General features: G+C 39.9%; 1 protein-coding gene across 1 annotated transcript; it reads left to right on the top strand.

Moving 5' to 3' along the window:
* Positions 1-17,537: 17,537 nt before the first annotated feature.
* LOC145106123 (uncharacterized) lies at positions 17,538-20,609 on the top strand. Its single transcript, XM_079043160.1, has 2 exons — positions 17,538-20,130; positions 20,212-20,609. Exons 1-2 carry the CDS (start codon positions 17,538-17,540, stop codon positions 20,607-20,609), a joined length of 2,991 nt encoding a protein of 996 aa, XP_078899286.1.
* Positions 20,610-21,255: the final 646 nt, after the last annotated feature.

Below are 21,255 nucleotides of genomic sequence, written 5' to 3'. Positions count from 1 at the left end.
GTATCATTGTGTGTGATTTGATGAGTAAATAGAGCAAGCATATGAGTCGAAGTTTATCCGTTCCTTTTACCCTTAGAGGGATAAATGCGATATCTATGGGCCCCTAAATCATTTAGTGATGACAACCCTAAGCGCTTGGCCAAGCCTGGACTGATTTGATTTGTTCAATTAGTCGGTCGTCATAAATCGGAAATTGGGAAACAACAAATGGACAGAGAGATTAAATATAATCCATGTCTCAGTTCATATGATATCTAGAATGGAGGAATATATGATCCCTTATCTAATGGACGCGTCAGAGTTCGACAACGACTTTTAAGAGCTACGATTTCTAGTCGGTTTTTAATTCGTACTTGAAGTTATAGTTATTAGACTTATCCAAGTAGGAGACTATTGGATTAGGTGTCTAAGCGCATAACTATAATTGGTATGTACTTGACCCGAGAGTAGCATGGTCCATTTCGGGTTGCATTCACCAGAATAATCTGATAGGATGGATATTTGAGAAAGAGGTTAATTGTGATTTATTAATATATTATAAGTATAATATATTAATTGTGAAATCATATTATTTAATTAGTATTGATCAAGAATTAATTTAGTGATCAAAAGAGACTAATTAAATTAACGGGTACTGATTATGTAAATCAGTGATACATATAATTTGGGCTATTGATCCATGATGGACTCAGTTTATGTAAGTTTCCATGAAGAGTTATTCCATATGAGTTATTGGATCATAAGCCTAAGTGTAAGAATTAGGGTTTTCATATGACTCTTGGAATTCTACATTATATATGTGTTTCCCTAAGCCTAAAATCGGACCTATGAGTTCAAAGGAAGACCTATCCGATTTTGAGTCTCCAAACCTCTCTCTCATATTCATCCAATTGTTCATGGTGTGTTGTGAACCGTTTGAGGCATCACACTTGAGGTGCTAAGCTCTTGAAAGGCCAAATTCAATAAGCTACAACAAGAGGTAATATTCTAACTAGTTTTATGGTTCATATATCAATTGTATGCTAGTTGTAGGCTTCATGCTTTGGATAATATTTTTATTGCATGTATAACTAGGGTAAACATAGATCCAAAGCATTAGGGTTGTATGTGCACCATAGGACTGCTATAGTACATAAAACCCAACACAAACTAGGTAAGGGTTAAAATGGTCTTTTTACCCTATTTATGGACTGTTCGTAATGGATTTGAAATCCAATTTTTATGGGATGTTATTTAGTATTGATAGCTCGAGGATTTATCGGACCAGCAATGATAGATCTTTCATTGTGATGCATCAGTTCAAGGTGTGTTCCCTTACTGTGTTTAGCGGGTCGAAAGCACCAGTGTCGGCCCATGATTATGCTACGTTAGTATGCTAGTTGTCTGCGTGACTCTTGCATGTGTTATGTACTTGTATGCTTACCGGGCGAGGCCCGATGACCATTTTGTATGCTATGCATCTTTGTGATTATTGCATGTGTATATGTTTATTTGATATATGTTATATGTATGATGGGCGGGGCCTGATCTATATGCCGAGCGGGGCTCGATGTTGGGCGGGGCCCGATGGTGGGCGAGGCCCATTATGTGTTTATTATGTATGGTATGTGGTATTTTGGAAAGTCACAAAGCTTTGTACTTACGGTTTTCAGTTTATGTTTAAGGTACTTCCAATTCCAAATGGAAGGGTTTGGGATGATTGTAGAGCACACACCACCTCGTTCCATGTTTTTTGATTACTCTGATTTGATATGATGATTGATACACTTGTTTTATCTGGATTGTATTGATGATGCTTTTGGAATACTGATTTTATTAAATTAAAAATGAATTTTTTGGGTCTTATTTTTAGGACGTTCCAAATTATTTATATGTTTAATGTGCAGTTGTTACACATGTATCACCATAAAATATTTGGTAATGCATTTTTTATAGGAATGACTTGAAGAATGGCTCGAAGACCTGATAGAAATGAGTTGAAGAATGAATCAAAGATTGATCACACTCACAGTTTAAGAATGTTGTTATTTTTTAAGAATTACACATGTTATTCTTTAAAAATGTTGTTATTATTCAAGAATATTTTTTGTATCACAATCATACAATGTAATTATTTGATATATTATTAGTTCAAGAATCTATTTTGTTAATTCTTTCATAATATATAAATTCATGTTTTCTTCTTATTTATGTCTTCTTAAAGGATGTCATAAACTATCATTTTAACATAATGACATTCTAATAGAATGTAATTCTAACAAAATGTCATTCTGACAGAATAAAATAGGTTATAATTGGAAATGATTAGAAATTAAATTAGAATTGATACATAATTAATTTTAAAAAAATCATAATTATCCCTTAAAAATCGAAAATTTCCTTTTCTAAGGTAAAGTTAATTGTCGAAAATACTCTAATAATTAAATTTGAGTGATAATATGGTACATGATATTTCATTTTAATATCATAGACCCTGAAAATCATAGTCATTAATTATTTTTATCCATTGGTCCAGAGTTGTCCTTCCGTACACACAATAATTACCTATAACACAATAACCTAACCATACACACACACACACACACGAAGTCCTTTTGAGAACCAAAAGATTTTCCAGAACTTGAAAACTCCTAATCTAGTCATCATTTTTCAAAATCAAAACTACCAATATTAACGAAATGTAGTGTTTAAGCCATATCCAAGCCCAAAAAAATTGACATTTTTTTTAAATGTTATCATATATATATATATATATATATATATATATATATATATATATATATATATATATATATATATATATATATATCCCTAATCTAATAAATGAATAGTTATAATCTCCTTTTGCCAAGTGTAACTAGAATACAACTCATCATTAATATTGTGTCATGTGTCATGTAGATATATTAGGCAACTTATTTCAAAATTCAAATTTATATTTTCTAATTATATGTTAAATTTGAAGTTATAATAACTTTAAAATTTTGATATATCTCTTAAATAATAATTTTTTTAAAATGATTTATTTAAAATAATTGATTAATAATTTTAAATTTTTATTATGAAAGTTTGATTAATTTTATAGCACGTGGTTCCCATGTGCTATAAACTAATATATATATATATATATATATATATATATATATATATATATATATATATATATATATATATATATATATATATAATCATATCTACGTATGCAGTCCATATGACTACGGACACGTAATTCTTAAGTTCTCATAAATCTGTAAGTTGTTACAATAACTCAACACACTCTCTCTCTCTCTCTCTTTATATATATATATATATATATATATATATATATATATATATATATATATATATATATATATATATATATATATATATATATATATATATATATAATTAATGTGTATAGATAGAGAATCAAAATTACACTACTCGATATAATTATTATAATATAAGTATTAAATGTCAAACTTTCAAATAAATATTTTTTTTCCATAATAGTTGTATACTTGTATTTGACACTGTATATACGTATATCTTTCCCAATATAATTTTTTTTTCTATGTTCGACTAGTAATCAAAGTATCAAATCTACTCTAATAAAAAATTTTTGCCACGTGTCAAACTCTTATTAATTTTTATACATATTATTTTGGACAAAGTTGCAAAAATGGTCCCTGTGGTATGCATTTTTTTAGGGTTTTAGTCCAAACCACGAGTTAGTTGGATTGGTGGTCCTTTTGAGTTAGTTTCGTTGCGTTTTTGGTCACTCTGAATAGTTAAATGACTGTAATACCCTTGGGCAGTGTTGTAAAAATCGGTCTAAACGGCCGATTAATCGGGGATTAATCGCTAGGTGGTCTTCAACCGAAAAGGATTAAGGCTAATCGGTCGGCTTAATCGGTTTTGGTCAAAGGGGGTCAAAGTTGGAGCTGGACGGTTCTAATCGGTCCTAGGCGGTCCTAATTAGTCCTAGGCGGCCTAGTCGGCCAGATTTTCAAATTTTTAAATTTTTAAATATTAAAGCAAAATTTTCAAAATTTCAAAAGTTCATAGTATTTCAATGTTCAACTAATATATAAAAAATTAAATTTTAAAGTTTTTCTTCAACATTTTCAAAATTTCTATGTTTTCAAATATACAAATACCCAAATTTACTTCCTTTCTTAAGATATATTAAATTTTGAATAATTTTTCTTATTAATTGGATGATAAATTGTTGTGATTGTTAAACTTATTATTAAACTTTTATGCTTATTTATTTATATCTGTACGATCAAAGTTAGATTTATAAATTTTTGAATAATTTTCTTAATAATTAATGGTCCCCGATTAATCCCCCGATTAATCTCCGCCTAGCCGATTAATCCCTAGAACCCAGTCCACCGACTAGCTAACGTCTAACGTTTCTGCAACATTTCCCTTGGGTATTTATTTTTCATTTTTCTTTCATTTCTTTTTAAATCTAATACAAATTTATTTATTTTAATAATTAAAAAAGTAAAAACGGTCTCTCTCTCTCTCTCTCTCTCTCTCTCTCTCTCTCTCTCTCTCTCTCTCTCTCTTCCGAATCATCACCTTCGTCTCACCCTCCCCCACAATTCAACTCACTAACATATAATGCTTCAATGGTGTAACATCCCAAATTTCGAGTCCAAAAATTTCGTTTGTAATTAAGTAATTTATAAAATCATTTACTGAAAACATTGTCAATATCATATCAATCCATAAACCATCGTGAGCATGTCTCAAATCAAAACATCGAACAGTAATATAAATCAGAGTACAATCCCAGAAAACTCGTTGCGGAAACCATGTGTGTGTGATGCGTTGCTACGCCGTCGGCTCCTTCCCCTTGGATGAAGAGGTACCTGAAACCAATAACTGAAACTATAAGCACAAAGCTTAGTGAGTTCCCCCATCATACCACATACTATACAATCATACAAGTTGCCGGGCAATTCTGGGGTGCCCGACCTACCCATGTCAAGCCATTCTGGGGTGCTGACTACCCGTGTCAAGCCATTCTGGGGTGCTAACTACCCGTGTCAAGCCATTATGGGGTGTCTGCCTACCCTCCGGTCTATCTCACCCGGTCACGGGGACTATTTCACCCCCTACTACTATCACATAATAAACTATCATAAACATGCTGTCAGACATATCTGGGGTGTCCGACCTACCCTTCGGTCCTAACAACCGATCGGGGGACTATTCCCCTCGCACTACCACTATCACATAGAACTTATCATACTGGTACATAGAACATATCAAGGAATAGCAAACCAGACAATTATCAAAAACACAATCATCTCAACTACAATCAACTACTATCGGGTCGGCCTTGGTGCCTTAGACCCACTTCTACTGGAAGGTAACTCACCTCAATGTCGCGTAGTGTCTGAACTGTCCCCAGCGTGAAAATCGTCTTTCCTCGACTCCTCAATCCCTAAACGACAACTCTACTAAGTTATCAATTTCATACCCACAACCCCCATAAGCGTCAACCCAAATCCTGGTCAAAGTCAACTTTGGTCAAAGGCAACCTCCAGTTGAGTTGACTCGCCGAGTTGGTCTACCAACTCGTCGAGTCCCTATTCCTCCAAAATGATCCAACTCCCGACTCTACTCGTCGAGTCTAGCAACAACTCAATGGGTCCTTCTTCAACCATAATATCGGGACCAACCTCAACCGACTCGTCGAGTTCCCCTTGAACTCATCGAGTTCATCTCCCTCATAAGAATGTGTTCAGTCTATGACTCGCCGATTTGTATCAACAACTCGTCGAGTTCATCTTCATGGGTTGGGAGATTGCCTTGGACTCACCGAGTTTGTTCATACACTTGTCGAGTCCCATGATTTCCAGGTCTTATAATCACGTCCATCTTTGTTGAGTCCTCTTCTAGACTCAACCCGACTCCTCAAAACAGCAAGGGTCGGGGAACCATTTCCCGACTCGCCGAGTCCCAAGAACAACTCGCAGAGTCCACTAAGTCTATGTCCATAAACTCGATTTCCGTTGAGCCCATCTCATCCAAAGGGTAGATCTGACCTCTTAGGGTCGATATAACACGTAAAGTCACGAACTTTATGTCCATGCATGGGTCTTTAAGCTCAACAGGACCAAAAATGATAACTACAAGATGCATGGGGCTCTCATGGCCATAGAGTTGGCACCTTTATGCCATGAGACCCTTCCAAAGTCCAAGATCTAAAGCCATAACTTCACATTACACCCCACAACCCAAAAATGGCTTAGAAATGCCCTAAAGATACCGAAACCCAAGCCCTAAAGATGATTAAACACATGGAAAGTCAGGATTGAAGCTTTTTACCTTAAATGAGCTTGAGATGAAACACAATCTCTGGATCTTCTAGCTTCAACTGGAACTCCCAAGCTCCTTTCTTCTTCTCAAGCTACACAATCACCAAAGAATGCACAAAAATGGCTTAGGAGCACTCAAACAAGGCTAGGGTTTTAGTTTAAGGTCCTTTGGAAGTGTGAGGGACGATGGAGGCTGATATGGGAGGAGATAAGTTGTTTACATAGGGTGCAAACCATCAAATTTAGGGTTTCACTCAGACAGCTCCTACTTGCCGAGTCGGTCTCCCGACTCGTCGAGTAGGTCACTTAAAATTCGCGCGCAAAGCCGAGTCTACTCGATGAGTTAGGCCTTCAACTCGTCGAGTCTCAGGCTAAAATACAATAATACTTGGAATTAGATACGTACCAGGAACCAGGGTTACAAATCTCCCCCAGTTATTCTAGACTTCGTCCTCGAACTCTGCTATTGAATCCGAAAATAGCTCGGGGTAGTGCTCCCTCATCTTGTCCTCCGGCTCCCAGGTCCATTCTGAGCCCTTGCGGTGCTGCCACTGCACCTTTACCAGCTCCACCCTCTTGTTCCTCAGGTCCTTCGACTTCCTGTCGAGGATCGCCATCGGCCGCTTGATGTAGTTCAGGCTGTCATCCACCTGAATATTCTCCAAAGGCACCACTGCTGAATCGTCCACTAGAGACTTCCGCAACTGGGAGACGTGGAATGTACTGTGAATCTGGCGGAGTTCGGCCGGTAGGTCTAGCCGATATGCCACCTTACCCACCCGGGCTACAACCCTGAAAGGTCCAATATACCTGGGGCCCAACTTGCCCCGCTTCCTAAATCGAATGACGCCCTTCCAAAGACGACACTTTCAGGAGTACCATATCCCCGACCTAGAACTCCAGGTCCGAACGATGCTTGTCGGTATAACTTTTCTATAGACTCTGAGTAGTCTGAAGCCTGCTCCAAACCTGCTGGATCCTCTCTATAGTCTTGAGTACCACTTCGGTACTCCCCATGACCCTCTGACCAACCTCACCCCAGCATATCGGGGTCCTGCACTTCCTCCCATACAACATCTCAAAAGGAGGGCAGTCAATACTCGCATGATAGCTGTTATTATAGGAGAACTCAGCCAAAGGAAGGTAAGTATCCCAACTACCTCCAAAGTCTAAAACACATGCCCGCAGCATGTTCTCCATAGTCTGGATGGTCCGCTCACTCTGACCATCCGTTTGCGGGTGGAAAGCAGTGCTGAAGTGCAGACGAGTACCCAACTCATCGTGAAACTTCTTCCAGAATCTGGAAGTAAACCGCACGTCTCGATCCGAAATCACCAAGACTGGCACTCCGTGCTGAGCTACTACCTCTCGAATGTAGATATCGGCCAACTTCTCGGCCGAGATGCTCTCCTGGATCGGTATGAAATAGGCACTCTTGGTCAACCGATCCACGATGACCCAAATCGAATCCACTCACCGTGCAGTCCTGGGAAGCTTTGTGATGAAATCCATAGTAATATCTTCCCATTTCCACATGGGAATGTCCAACGGCCGCGTCTTGCCGTGCGGCCTCTGGTGCTCGGCCTTGACTTTCCTACAGGTCACGCATCTCTCAACAAACCAGGATACGTCCCTCTTCATGCAGGGCCACCAATAATCAGGATGAAGATACCTGTACATCTTCGTCGCCCCGGGATGAATAGAAAACCTGGATTTATGCGCCTCCTCCATCAATACCTGGCGCACACCCCCATGATATGGGACCCACACCCTACGGTGTAGTGTCAGCAATCCCCGGCTGTCATAATCAAATGAGGAAACCTGGCCCACAATACGCTCACTCTTACGGTGTTCCTCATTCATGGCCTCCTGCTGGGCCTCCCGAATCTGCTCCAACAGCGGAGTCACAACCGTCATCCTCATACAGATATCCCTGATCGGCGCTGCTTTGCGGCTAAGCGCGTCGGCCACGACATTGGCCTTCCCAGGGTGGTAGAGGATCTTGCAATCATAATCCTTTACCACGTCACGCCACCGACGCTGTCTCATATTCAGATTTGGCTGATCCATGAGATACCTCAGGCTCTTGCGGTCCGTGTGAATGGTACAACGAACCCCATAGAGGTAATGACGCCAAATCTTGAGGGCGAAAACAACAGCCCCCAGCTCCAAATCATGCGTCGGATAATTCGCCTCGTGAGGCTTCAACTGCCTCGAAGCGTAAGCAATAACATGCCCTCTGTGCATCAATACCGCGCCCAAACCCGAGATGGACGCATCGCAATACACTACAAAATCATCCATGCCCTCTGGCAGGGCTAATATTGGCGCCTCGCACAATCTCTGTCTTAACGTCTCCAATGCAGCCTGCTGCTCAGGCCCCCAGCGAAAGACCACGGCTTTCCTCGTCAGCCGGGTTAGGGGCACGACTATCTTGGAGAAGTCCTGAATAAATCTCCGATAATAGCCTGCCAGCCCCAGAAAGCTCCGAATCTCAGATGGAGACCTCGGAACCACCCATCTCATCACAGCCTCCACCTTGGCCGGGTCAACCGAAATCCCGTTCTGGTTGACAAGGTGCCCAAGAAACTGCACCTAGTGCAACCAGAACTCGCACTTGGAGAACTTTGCATACAAGCTTTCCCTCCTCAAAGTATCCAAAACCTCCCGCAAGTGCTCCTCATGCTGCTCTTGCGTCTTGGAATAAACCAAGATGTCGTCAATGAAAACGATCACAGACCTATCCAACATCGGCCTACACACACGATTCATGAGATCCATGAACGCGGCAGGAGCATTGGTGAGCCCAAAAGGCATCACCACGAACTCATAGTGACCATATCGCGTCCGCAAGGCAGTCTTCTGCACATCCTCCTCTCTGACCCTCATCTGATGATAGCCCGAACGCAAATCAATCTTGGAGAACCAAGATGCTCCCTGAAGCTGGTCAAAGAGATCATCAATCCTCGGAAGTGGGTAACGGTTCTTCACCGTTACCTTATTCAGCTCCCGGTAATCTATACACATCTGATGCGACCCATCCTTCTTTTTCACAAATAAAATTGGGGCTCCCCAGGGTGAACTGCTCGGTCTAATGAATCCCTTGTCTAACAGCTCCTGCAGCTGTGTAGACAACTCCTGCATCTCAGGAGGAGCCAGCCGATACAGTGCCTTGGCTATCGGAGCCGCACCGGGGACTAAGTCGATCCTGAACTCTATCTGCCTCTCCGGAGGTATTCCAGGCAACTCCTCTGGAAATACATCCGCAAACTCTCGTACCACTAGCACATCACTCACCGTCGCCTTACCCGCCTCCCGGGTATCCAAGACATAGACGACAGACCCTGTGCACCCCTGCTGGAGATAGCGCCTAGCTCTCGCTGCTGAACATAAAGTTGGTCCCCGCTGTGGCCCCTCGCCTTGAATTACCAGCTCTCCCCCACTTGGGGTCCTGATCCGCACCAACTGCTGCGCGCAGTTGATCACCGCCCCATTGGGGCTCAACCAATCCATCCCTATGATAACGTTGTTCCCCCGCAATGGTATGGGAATCAAATCTACCAAGTAGCGCTCTTCGTACAACCTCAGAACACAATCTCTGAAAACCTCTGACGCTCGCACTGATCGGTCATCCGCAATCTCAACCTCTAGGGGGCACTCTAACATTCCCGAAAACTCAGGAAACCTCTTGCTAAGTGCAAGAGATACAAACGATCGGGTAGCACCCGAATCAAACAACACCTGAACTGGAATATCGTTCACATGGTCCGATCCTAAACAGAGCACATAACATAACATATCAAAATCACGACGACATAATATAAAAGTTTAGAGAGAAGAAATCATACCCATCACCACATCGGGTGCGGCGCGTGCCTCCTCGGCTGTCAACTGAAATACTCGGCTCTGCACCACTGGAGCCTCTGTCTTGACCTTCCGGCCATCTGTAACTCGTGCAGTCGCTGGAGTCGGCGCCACCACCGGCGCTGCTGCTGATGCTGCTGACAACCTAGGGCAGTTGGCCTTTTTATGTCCCCTCTGATTGCAATGGAAGAAAATCAGGTCTCATATCTGAACTGTGGGGGCGGGGGCAGTACAATCCCTGCCAAAGTGCCCTGACTTGCCGCACTTGTAGCAGCCTTAATGATCCCACTCTACAAGCTCCCTCATGCGGCCTGCCACATTTCCTGCAGCGGCTCTGGCCCGGATGGCCCTTCGACCTAATGTCAGATCCCTTGGGTTTCTTCCCCGAAACCCCCATAACCTGCTCAGTCTCTTCCTTCCTCTTCTTGAGGTGCTCCAAATTAATCTCCATCTCCTGCGCCCTGGCAATCATGGACTCTGGGGTCGGGCAAGCTGAATAGCTGACATGCTCCCGAATATCAGCCCTCAACATATCATGGTAGCGGATCTTCCGCATCTCCTCATCCCCCGCATACTAAGGTACCAACAAGGCCCTCACCCTGAAGTTGGCAGTGATATCTGCCACTGTCTTGGTCGCCTGTCTCATGTCAAGAAACTCTCTGGCCAACTGCTGGAGCTCCACAGCTAGCGCAAACTCAGCCCTGAACCTGGTCACGAAATCTGACCAAGTCATAGCCTCGATGGCTGGGGCGCCCAGTGAGTTACCAACTGACTCCCACCAATCCCTAGCTCTGTCCCTCAGACACTCTGACGCAAAAACGGACCTTCGACCCCTCCGGGCAGAAGCTCGTCAACTGCGCAGACTAAATGTCTGCGATCCATCTCCTGGCAGCAATGGGGTCCTTCACCCCATGAAACTCTAGTGCACCACTCCCCCTGAAGTCCTTGAAGGACAGTGTGCGCATACCCGACTAGCTGGATGAAGAGTCCCTCCTGAATGCCTGGAGGCGATCCTCCATCAACTCGATAATCCCCTCCTTGATCGACCCAAAAATGATAGGATTCGACTCAAGGATACGTCTAGTGATCTCAGACACGATGAACTCGCATAAACTGTCATCAATCTGCTCGGATCCCGCACCCGAGCCGGATCCAGAACCGGATCCAGACCCTGAACCTCCCGCTCCATGATGCGTAACCACCATTCTGAAATAAAACATGTAAACGTTAGGGTTATACATACTCTCGAGAGGTTTCGCATGCTCTCCAGGTTCTTGGTTCCATCTCAGCCTCCCTTGACACGAGTACGGGTCCTTTGCTTCTAGTAGTACGGGCCCATACTACCTTCCACATCTACCCGTACTTTTCTCAAGGACTGCTTTGACTTGACCAAGTTCCTTCTACTAAATCTGCTATCCAAGCTAATCTCATCCTAGGCTTGACTTAGGGCCTTCTCCGACCTACTCTCCGCCATCAGCTGCTCAAGGAGTCCCTACTATCCTTCCCTAACTAGTTGGCGAATACTATTACATATCCACTTACTAGTTAGTTAAGGCTAGCTAGAACCCCTACAAGCACAAAGCAAGCAGCATTTGTGCATTGAGTAACCAAATCAAGCATAACCTACTCAGGCTATCCTACTGCTGCCTAGACATCCCTAGCATACAGCTCAATAAGCTCATATAGCAGGCATATAAGGCATCCTTCCTAGATCCTTAGTTCTATTCTAGCATGAAGTTCTCGGAATCATATAACAGGCATACAAGGCATCCTCCTAGATCCTTAGCCCTAATCTAGCATGCAGTTTCCATAATCATATCATATAGGATAACTAACAAGTATGGGTATCTTGGGGAAAACTTGCTTAAGCTCGGCCGGTCGCACGCATCACACACCTTGTTCTTTCTCAAAATTCCTTAACTTAGATTTTAGAAAACTATTTTCTTGTAAAAATCTTTCAAGCCCTAGATTTGAGTCCAGACACCCCCGAGGATGTGTCCGAATCCCTCAAACCAAGGCTCTGATACCAACTTGTAACATCCCAAACTTTGAGTCCAAAAATTTTGTTTGTAATTAAGTAATTTATAAAATTGTTTACTGAAAACATTGTCAATATCATATCAATCCATAAACCATCGTGAGCATGTCTCAAAATCAAAACATCGAACAGTAATATAAATCAGAGTACAATCCCAGAAAACTCGTTGCGGAAACCATGTGTGTGTGTGATGCGCTGCTACGCCGCCGGCTCCTTCCCCTTGGATGAAGAGGTACCTGAAACCAAAACTGAAACCATAAGCACAAAGCTTAGTGAGTTCCCCCATCATACCACATACTATACAATCATATAAGTTGCCGGGCCATTCTGGGGTGCCCGGCCTACCCATGTCAAGCCATTCTGGGGTGCTGACTACCCGTGTCAAGCCATTCTGGGGTGCCTGCCTACCCTCCGGTCTATCTCACCCGGTCACGGGGGCTATTTCACCCCTACTACTATCACATAATAAACTATCATAAACATGATGTCAGACATATCTGGGGTGTCCGACCTACCCTTCGGTCCTAACAACCGATCGGGGGACTATTCCCCTCGCACTACCACTATCACATAGAACTTAGCATACCGGCACATAGAACATATCAAGGAATAGCAAACCAGACAATTATCACAAAGACAATCATCTCAACTGCAATCAACTACTAACGGGTCGGCCTTGGTGCCTTAGACCCATTTCTATTCGAAGGTAACTCACCTTAATGTCGCGTAGTGTCTAAACTGTCCCCAGCTTGAAAATCGACTTTCCTCGACTCGTCAATCCCTACACGACAACTCTACTAAGTTATCGATTTCGTACCCACAACCCCCATAAGGGTCAACCCAAATCCTAGTCAAAGTCAACCTCCAGTTGACTTGACTCGCCGAGTTGGTCTACCAACTCGTCGAGTCCCTATTCCTCCAAAATGATCCAACTCCCGACTCTACTCGTCGAGTCTAGCAACAACTCGACGGGTCCTTCTTCAACCATAATATGGGGACCCACCTCAACCGACTCGTCGAGTTCCCCTTGAACTCGTCGAGTTCATCTCCCTCATAAGAATGTGTTCAGTCTACGACTCGCCGAGTTGTATGAACAACTCGTCGAGTTCACTTCATGGGTTGGGAGATTGCCTTGGACTCGCTGAGTTTGTTCATACACTCGTCGAGTCCCATGATTTCCAGGTCTTATAATCACGTCCATCTTTGTTGAGTCCTCTTCTAGACTCAACCAGACTCCTCAAAACAGCAAGGGTCGGGGAACCATTTCCCGACTCGTCGAGTCCCAAGAACAACTCGCCGAGTCCACTAAGTCTATGTCCATAAACTCGATTTCTGTTGAGCCCATCTCATCCAAAGGGTAGATCTAACCTCTTAGGGTCGATATAACACGTAAAGTCACGAACTTTACGTCCATGCATGGGTCTTTAAGCTCAAAAGGACAAAAAATGAGACCTACAAGATGCATGGGGCTCTCATGGCCATAGAGTTGGCACCTTTATGTCATGAGACCCTTCCAAAGTCCAAGATCTAAAGCCATAACTTCACATTACACCCCACAACCCAAAAATGGCTTAGAAATGCCCTAAAGATACCGAAACCCAAGCCCTAAAGATGATTAAACACATGGAAAGTCAAGATTGAAGCTTTTTACCTTAAATGAGCTGGAGATGAAACACAATCTTAGGATCTTCTAGCTTCAACTGGAACTCCCAAGCTCCTTTCTTCTTCTCAAGCTACACAATCACCAAAGAATGCACAAAAATGGCTTAGGAGCACTCAAACAAGGCTAGGGTTTCAGTTTAAGGTCTTCTGGAAGTGTGACGGACGATGAAGGCTGATATGGGAGGAGATAAGTTGTTTAAATAGGGTGCAAACCCTCAAATTTAGGGTTTTACTCAGACAGCTCCTACTCGCCGAGTCGGTCTCCCGACTCGTCGAGTAGGTCACTTAAAATCCGCGCGCAAAGCCGAGTCTACTCGACGAGTTAGGCCTTCAACTCGCCGAGTCCCAGGGTAAAATACAATAATACGAGGAATTAAATACGTACCAGGAACTGGGTGTACAAATGGTGTCTTCTCCCCCAAAACCCACTCTGGTTCTCGATGTCAACAAAAATTCTGCCATTCTTCAATGATGAAATCAAATCTGCGAAGAATCTGATTAAACCTCTCCATCTCTATCGTTGTTAATTTGTGGGCATATTTTAATTGCATGAGCAAGTGAGGAGAATGCTACGTCTGTTGGAGAAAGAGGAGAAAAAGGTTAAGGATCTCCGACAAGCTCATCCTTGGTCCATTTGTTCGTCATCAGCGGTCCAATCAAAGGGAAGAAGAATAGAACGACAAGAAATAACGAGAGGGTGACTGCAATTGGTAGAAGAAGGAAGAGCGGTCGGTTCTTCCGGCGAGCTCCTTCTCTCGGTACTCCAACCTTCGATGGTGCAACTGTCGTACAGGGTGATTGCGGTGGTGTTTAATAAGTTGTGAGGAGGGCTTAGCCGACAGAAGATTATTTCCCTTTTCGGCGACCCTTGTGGATCCTTTTTCTCTTCTTCGGTAGTCACAAACACAGGGAAGCAGAGTAGCAGTAGCTGCGCCGGAGAGGAGGTGTTTGGCAGCTGGAGTTGATGAAATAGAAGGGAAGGGGAGCAGGGTTGCCATCGTTGGTGAAGGTCATAGGTTTTTCTTATTCTTTGGCCAGAGAGAGAGAGAGAGAGAGAGAGAGAGAGAGAGGTGGGCCCTCTCATTTTTTAATAACTAAAATGAATAAATAATTATTAAATTAAAAAAAATGAATTTAAAAATAGAAAATAAATACCCAAAGGTATTAAAGTAATTTCAGTTTACCGAGGGACCAAAAACGCAACAGAACTAGCTCAAAAAGACCACTAATCCAAAAAAGTTGTGGTTTAGACTAAAACCCCAAAAAAATACATGTCAGAGAGACTATTTTTGCAATTTCATCATTGTTTTTGGTTATTTTAATTAAGTTTTTTCCATATGTCAATTTATGGTTTTTTTATTTTATTTTATTGAATTTCGTATAATGTTAATGCGCAATGATTGTAACAAATGTAATAATAAATATATATCAATTTCATTAATGCGATTTTGTTTTTAATTTTAAAATTCCTAAAATAAAACAAAATTATTTGTTTGTTTATTTATTTAAATTTAAAAAGAAATGAGCATTTCAATTTCTATAATTTAATATATATTTTTTATTTTTTTCTTATAAATTCAAACTTTTAAATGTTTAAACTTTTATATTTATATTTTTTTAATAAATTCTTGTAGTAACAACTAGTGCTTCAACATTAAAAATAAAAACAAAGTCAAAGCAACGGTCATTTTTAAATTATAATTATTTTAGATGATATTTTTTTAAATTGGATTTGATTTTGTATATCTAAATTATAATTGCGATATCATTAATAACCGGACATAATAACAAAACTTTTTCGAGTATTATACTTTGTCACATAAAATAAATTGGATATTAAGTTCTAGATTCTCCCAAAGATGGTCTTATAGCCCTTAAAAGTGTGCAGATTCTTCCAAGAGAGAATTTTATTAATCCAATGAAATTAAGCGTGTAATGACAATTATACCCTTATTCACATATATAGTGGATTTTAATTCTATGGGTTGGTGTTTCATTCTTCAAAAGTCAATTATACAAAAAATAACAGTATTGACATTTTATAGTCGATATATATATATATATATATATATATATATATATATATATATATATATATATATTTTGAACCAGCAAATATATTATAATAAAATAAAGAAGCCCCGATTAGCAAGGCTATAAACAAAAAAATTGTTTACACAAATTTTTTTTTTGTTTTTTCTACCATAAATCCGTCATTTTGACATATATATTTATCATTCTTTACATTTTAATTTGTCATTCTTTACACAAAAGCTTTTTTAAAAAGGTTATAAACACATTAATTAGAAAAAATATTACATATTTACCAGTTTAAAAAAAACAATTCTATTGTACGAGAGATGATTCAAGATTTGAGTTTTTGAATCATCTCAGTCACTAATAACTTCAAGTCTAACAGTGTATTTTAAATGAGCAATGCAATGTTTGATAATATTTTTGTGTAAACAAGAGAGAATTTTATTAATCCAATGAATTTAAAAGTGTAATGACAATTATACCCTTATTCACATATATAGTGGATTTTTTTTGGTTGGTGTTTCATTCTTCAAAAGTCAGTTATACCAAAAATAGCAATATTGACACTTTATAGCCCCTATCTTTTTTTTTTTTCCTTTGGTCATTCTTTATTCTTACGCAAAAAAATTCCGTTTTTCTACCATAAATCCATCATTTTTAACATATATTTTTGTCATTCTTTACACAACAGACTTTTTTAAAAAGGTTAGAAACTTATTAATTAGATAAAATTATCACATATTCAACGGTTTAAAAGAAAAAAAGAATAAATTCTATTGTACCAGATGTTTCAAAATTTGAGTTTATTGAATCATCTCAATCACTAATAACTTCAAGTTCTACTGGTGTATTTCAAATGAGCAATGCAATGTTTGATAATATCACCTATATAAGTCATGGGAATGCAAAATTTGTGCTCATCGGATAAGGCTTAGGCTCCTTATAAATATCTCTCAAATTCAAATTTTGGGGTTTTAACTTTAATCACTTGATTTATAAGGATATCTAATCTTTTTCAAGTAATGATATCTCATATGAGTACTTTGAATATTTGATATGCATTAATTTGAATATTTTTATTGGGTAATATTTATTTTGATTTTATAACAATTAGTTTGAAGTTGTGTTTTTTTTTTCTTTTAAGTGATTGATTACGTAATAATTTCATCTAACTAATGCGTTTATAACATCTTAAAAACGTTGTTGTGTAAAGGAAGACCAAAGAAAAAAATTAAATATTAAAATGAGGGATTTGTTATCATAAAAGGAAAAATTAAAAATGGTGATGTGAACAAAAAAGAAAACAAAAAAGATGGGGTATAAACTGTTAATATATTATTCTTGGTCCAATTGATTTACGAAGAAGCAGTAGCCCAAAATAAATTAAAATCCATTATAATTTATATATTTATATATACAAGGTTATTATTGTCATTATACCATTAATTTCAGTGGATGGGAATTCCACGTGGAAGAATCAGCCACCCTCCTTCAAAGGGTACTTACTATACGTCTAAACGGATGGTCATAGACGTTAGATTCCAGAATCTGACCAAGTCAGGGAGTGACAGTTAGCCATGTTCATAAATACCGTTACTAAACGTTATTAAAATATCATGGGTTTTTTCACACACCTTTCCATCTTTTTTCTTTGCTGTTCTTGTTGCATGCTAAATCTGTATGCTGTTTCAATTGAAACTGATAAACAAGCCTTAATCTCCATCAAATCTCAAACAATTACGTATCCACCAGAAGCTTTAGCTACATGGGATCCAGCAAGTTCATCCCCATGCAACTGGACCCGAGTACTCTGTGATGATCGTATTGGAAGAGTTGTCGGGCTTGACCTCTCCAGGCTTCAGATAACTGGTCCAGTTAGCCCATTTATTGGGAATCTATCGTCTCTCAGATCACTTGAACTTCAAAATAACCAGTTTAATGGTATTCTTCCTGAAACGATTACCAATCTTTTTCACTTGAAAGTGCTCAATGTGAGCTTCAACAGCATTCGAGGCACAATCCCAGTAAACATAAGCCATTGCATCGAGCTCAGGGTTGTTGACTTCATGCAAAACAAACTTTCTGGTCCGATTCCTGAAAGCCTCACTGTCCTCATAAATCTTCGAACTCTGAACTTGGCAAGAAACAATATTTCAGGCTTCATTCCACCATCTATCGGCAACCTTACTTCATTGTCCACTTTAAGATTATGCACCAATAAACTTAGTGGCCGGATCCCTAGTGAATTGTCTGCACTTCGTAACCTAAAGATTCTTGACATCACCATCAATAAGCTCACAGGGATACTTCCTCCATCCTTTTACAACATTTCTTCGCTTGAGGTTTTTGCTGTGGCTTCTAACGATTTATGGGGCAATATACCATACAATGTTGGGGAGACACTCCCAAATCTTCTAGATTTCAACTTTTGCTTGAATAGGTTCACAGGAACTATTCCTGGTTCGCTGCACAACCTCACTAATATAAGATCCATTCGAATGCAACATAACCAATTGCATGGAACAGTACCACCTGGACCATGGAACCTCCCTATGCTAACAAGGTATAATATTGGACAAAATAATATTGTTAGCGCACCGGGTGAGGGTCTTGGTTTCTTAAATTCGTTGGTAAACAGCACAAAGCTTGGTTTCCTAGCTATTGATGGTAATAATTTTGATGGTTTCATTCCAGAGTCCATAGGCAATCTTTCAAAGATACTCAGAATCATGTTCATGGGTTCCAACAGGATATCCGGCATTATCCCCTCCTCAATTGGTCAACTGAAAGGACTAGCCTTACTAAATTTAGGGTACAACTCCATTTCTGGTCAAATCCCGCCAGAACTAGGCCAGTTGGAAGACTTACAAAAGCTAGTTCTAGGCAAAAATAGGTTTACTTCAAATATTCCGAATTCATTGGGTAATCTTCGAAAGTTAACGAAAATTGATTTGTCAAGCAATGAATTGGGAGGAAATATACCCATCAGTTTTACGAATTTCAAGAGGCTAACTTCAATGGATCTCTCAATGAATAAGCTCAATGGAAGTATACCCAGAGAAGTTCTAAATCTCCCAAGTTTAACCATCATCCTCAATCTTTCCAGCAACTTACTGACAGACTCTTTGCCTCGAGAAATCCACAGCCTGGAAAAAGTCGTGACAATTGATCTCTCCAACAATAATTTATCGGGTGACATTCCAAACTCGATCCATAATTGTAAGAGCTTGGAGCAGCTGATCATCTCTAAAAATTCACTCTCTGGAAATATTCCAAATAGTTTGGGGGAATTGAGAGGTTTGTTGGTGCTCGACCTTTCTTCAAATCAACTCTCCGGTTCAATCCCTCTTGAGCTTCAAAGTTTAAATGCCATCAAAATCTTGAATCTTTCTTTCAACAACTTGGAGGGGAATGTTCCAAGCAATGGGTTTTTCTCAAATCTCACCAGAGTTCATCTTGAAGGCAACCCAAAACTATGTTACGATGCCAAATGCACAAGAGGTGAGACCAACAAAGCAGTTGTGATCGCAGTTTTGGTAATATCTGCAGTACTAGCAACACTTATATCAATCGCCTTGTTTTTCACCTTCCGAAAAACCAATGTTGTGATCATGGAGAGTCCTGATTCCTTTAAATGCCAGCATCAAATGGTGACATATAACCAGCTACGTTGTGCAACGGGGAACTTCAATGACGAGAACCTGATTGGATATGGAGGATTCGGGTCTGTCTACAAAGGGCATCTCAATCTCAAAGGTAGATCCCAAGAAATCGCTGTGAAGGTTCTTGACATGGAAACCACTGGCTCGTTGCCAAGCTTCATGGCCGAATGTGCTGCCCTCCGGTATCTCAGGCACAGGAATCTTGTCAAACTGATTACTTCCTGTTCCAGTTTGGATCCCAAGAGCAACGAGTTTCGTGCTCTGGTCTATGAATACATGAAGAACCGGAGTTTGGAAAGTTGGATCGGCAAAGAAATGGGGTTTCAAGAGAGATTAAATGTGGCAATTGATGTAGCATGTGGATTGACCTATCTGCATCATGAATGTGTGGTGGCTCCAGTGGTGCATTGTGATCTTAAGCCAAGTAACGTTCTATTGGATGAAGATTTTACAGCAAAAATTGGGGATTTTGGGCTTGCCAGCATCTTGATGGAAAAAGATCAATGTGTTGATGTTCTTAAAGGTTCCATGGGTTACATACCTCCAGGTTGGAACACTAATCTCATCTTTTATGGTTATATTTATGAATGAATAATTATACCTTACATTGATTTATACTCATATTCAGAGTATGGTATGGGAGCAAACCCATCTACTAAAGGAGATGTATATAATTACGGCATTATGCTTATGGAGATTTTTACCAGGAAGAGACCAACAGACGATATTTTCGTGGGTGGTTTGAGCCTCAAGACATGGGTGCAGTCTGCTTTCCCATCTAACTTGGATCTAGTGTCGGATCCTTATTTGATTCATGAACTTGAAGAGTTGTGGTCGGAAGAGTTGGGATTAGAAGAGTTGTACTCGGATGGTCACTCCATGAACCAAAAAAGGCCATATGATTGCCTAACAATAATCATTGGAGTTGCACTTTCTTGTACTAACGATTCTCCTGAAGGACGAATCGCCATATCAGAGGCTTTGTGCAAACTCAAGATTGTTCAAGATATGCTTCGTAAATCCTAGCAATCAGTGAAAGGAATGTATAAAAGAATCATGATGATTTGATCCAAGATTCTATGATGTATTTCTGTCTGTAGCGGTAATAGAAATTGTTATAGATGCTCCTAAATCATATTGTTGCATTAATTTAATTTTTTTTTTGAGCTAATGCAATCTTTTCAAAACATGTTGCATTTTGTATTGTGTTGTTTCATGCATAGACTTTCCTTATACCACTATTAAAAAATATATCTTTAATGATACACGAACTATGACATACACACCGCTCTTATGACATATACATCATAAAATAGCATCTTTATACAAATTTGATGAGTTGTGACATGCCTACATGTACGTCATCTTCTACCGTCATAAAATGAAATAAAAACATGGGAGACAACCTTAAGAAGGCAATATACCTTTATCATAGCAATTTTTATATCTGATACACCAATATGATTTTTTTGATGATCCATCCTAAATATGACGTTGCTTTGTTTGACTTTAGATCGTCTCATTTTTTAAATCGAATTAGAGGTTTATATTGATCTCAAAAATATAGTGGGCAGGTTAGAAAAGTGTAACATTTATGATTTCTTTTAGTAAGTTATGTTGCCATATCTTAAAATGGTGTCATCTATTTTGCTGAACAAATTTCTTTGATGCA

The sequence above is a fragment of the Lactuca virosa genome, chromosome 4 (genome assembly GCF_052849685.1).
Source record: "Lactuca virosa cultivar CGN04683 chromosome 4, Lactuca_virosa_CGN04683_v6, whole genome shotgun sequence".
NCBI lineage: Eukaryota > Viridiplantae > Streptophyta > Magnoliopsida > Asterales > Asteraceae > Lactuca > Lactuca virosa.
The sequence above is the reverse complement of the archived record's forward strand: the minus strand, read 5'-3'. Positions and strand labels throughout refer to the sequence as shown.

Coding starts and splice junctions, on each gene's coding strand:
- LOC145106123 (XM_079043160.1), top strand. CDS start 17,538: ATGGGTTTTTTCACACACCTTTCCATCTTTTTTCTTTGCTGTTCTTGT. Junction 20,131..20,211: donor CATGGGTTACATACCTCCAG/GTTGGAACACTA, acceptor ACTCATATTCAG/AGTATGGTATGGGAGCAAAC.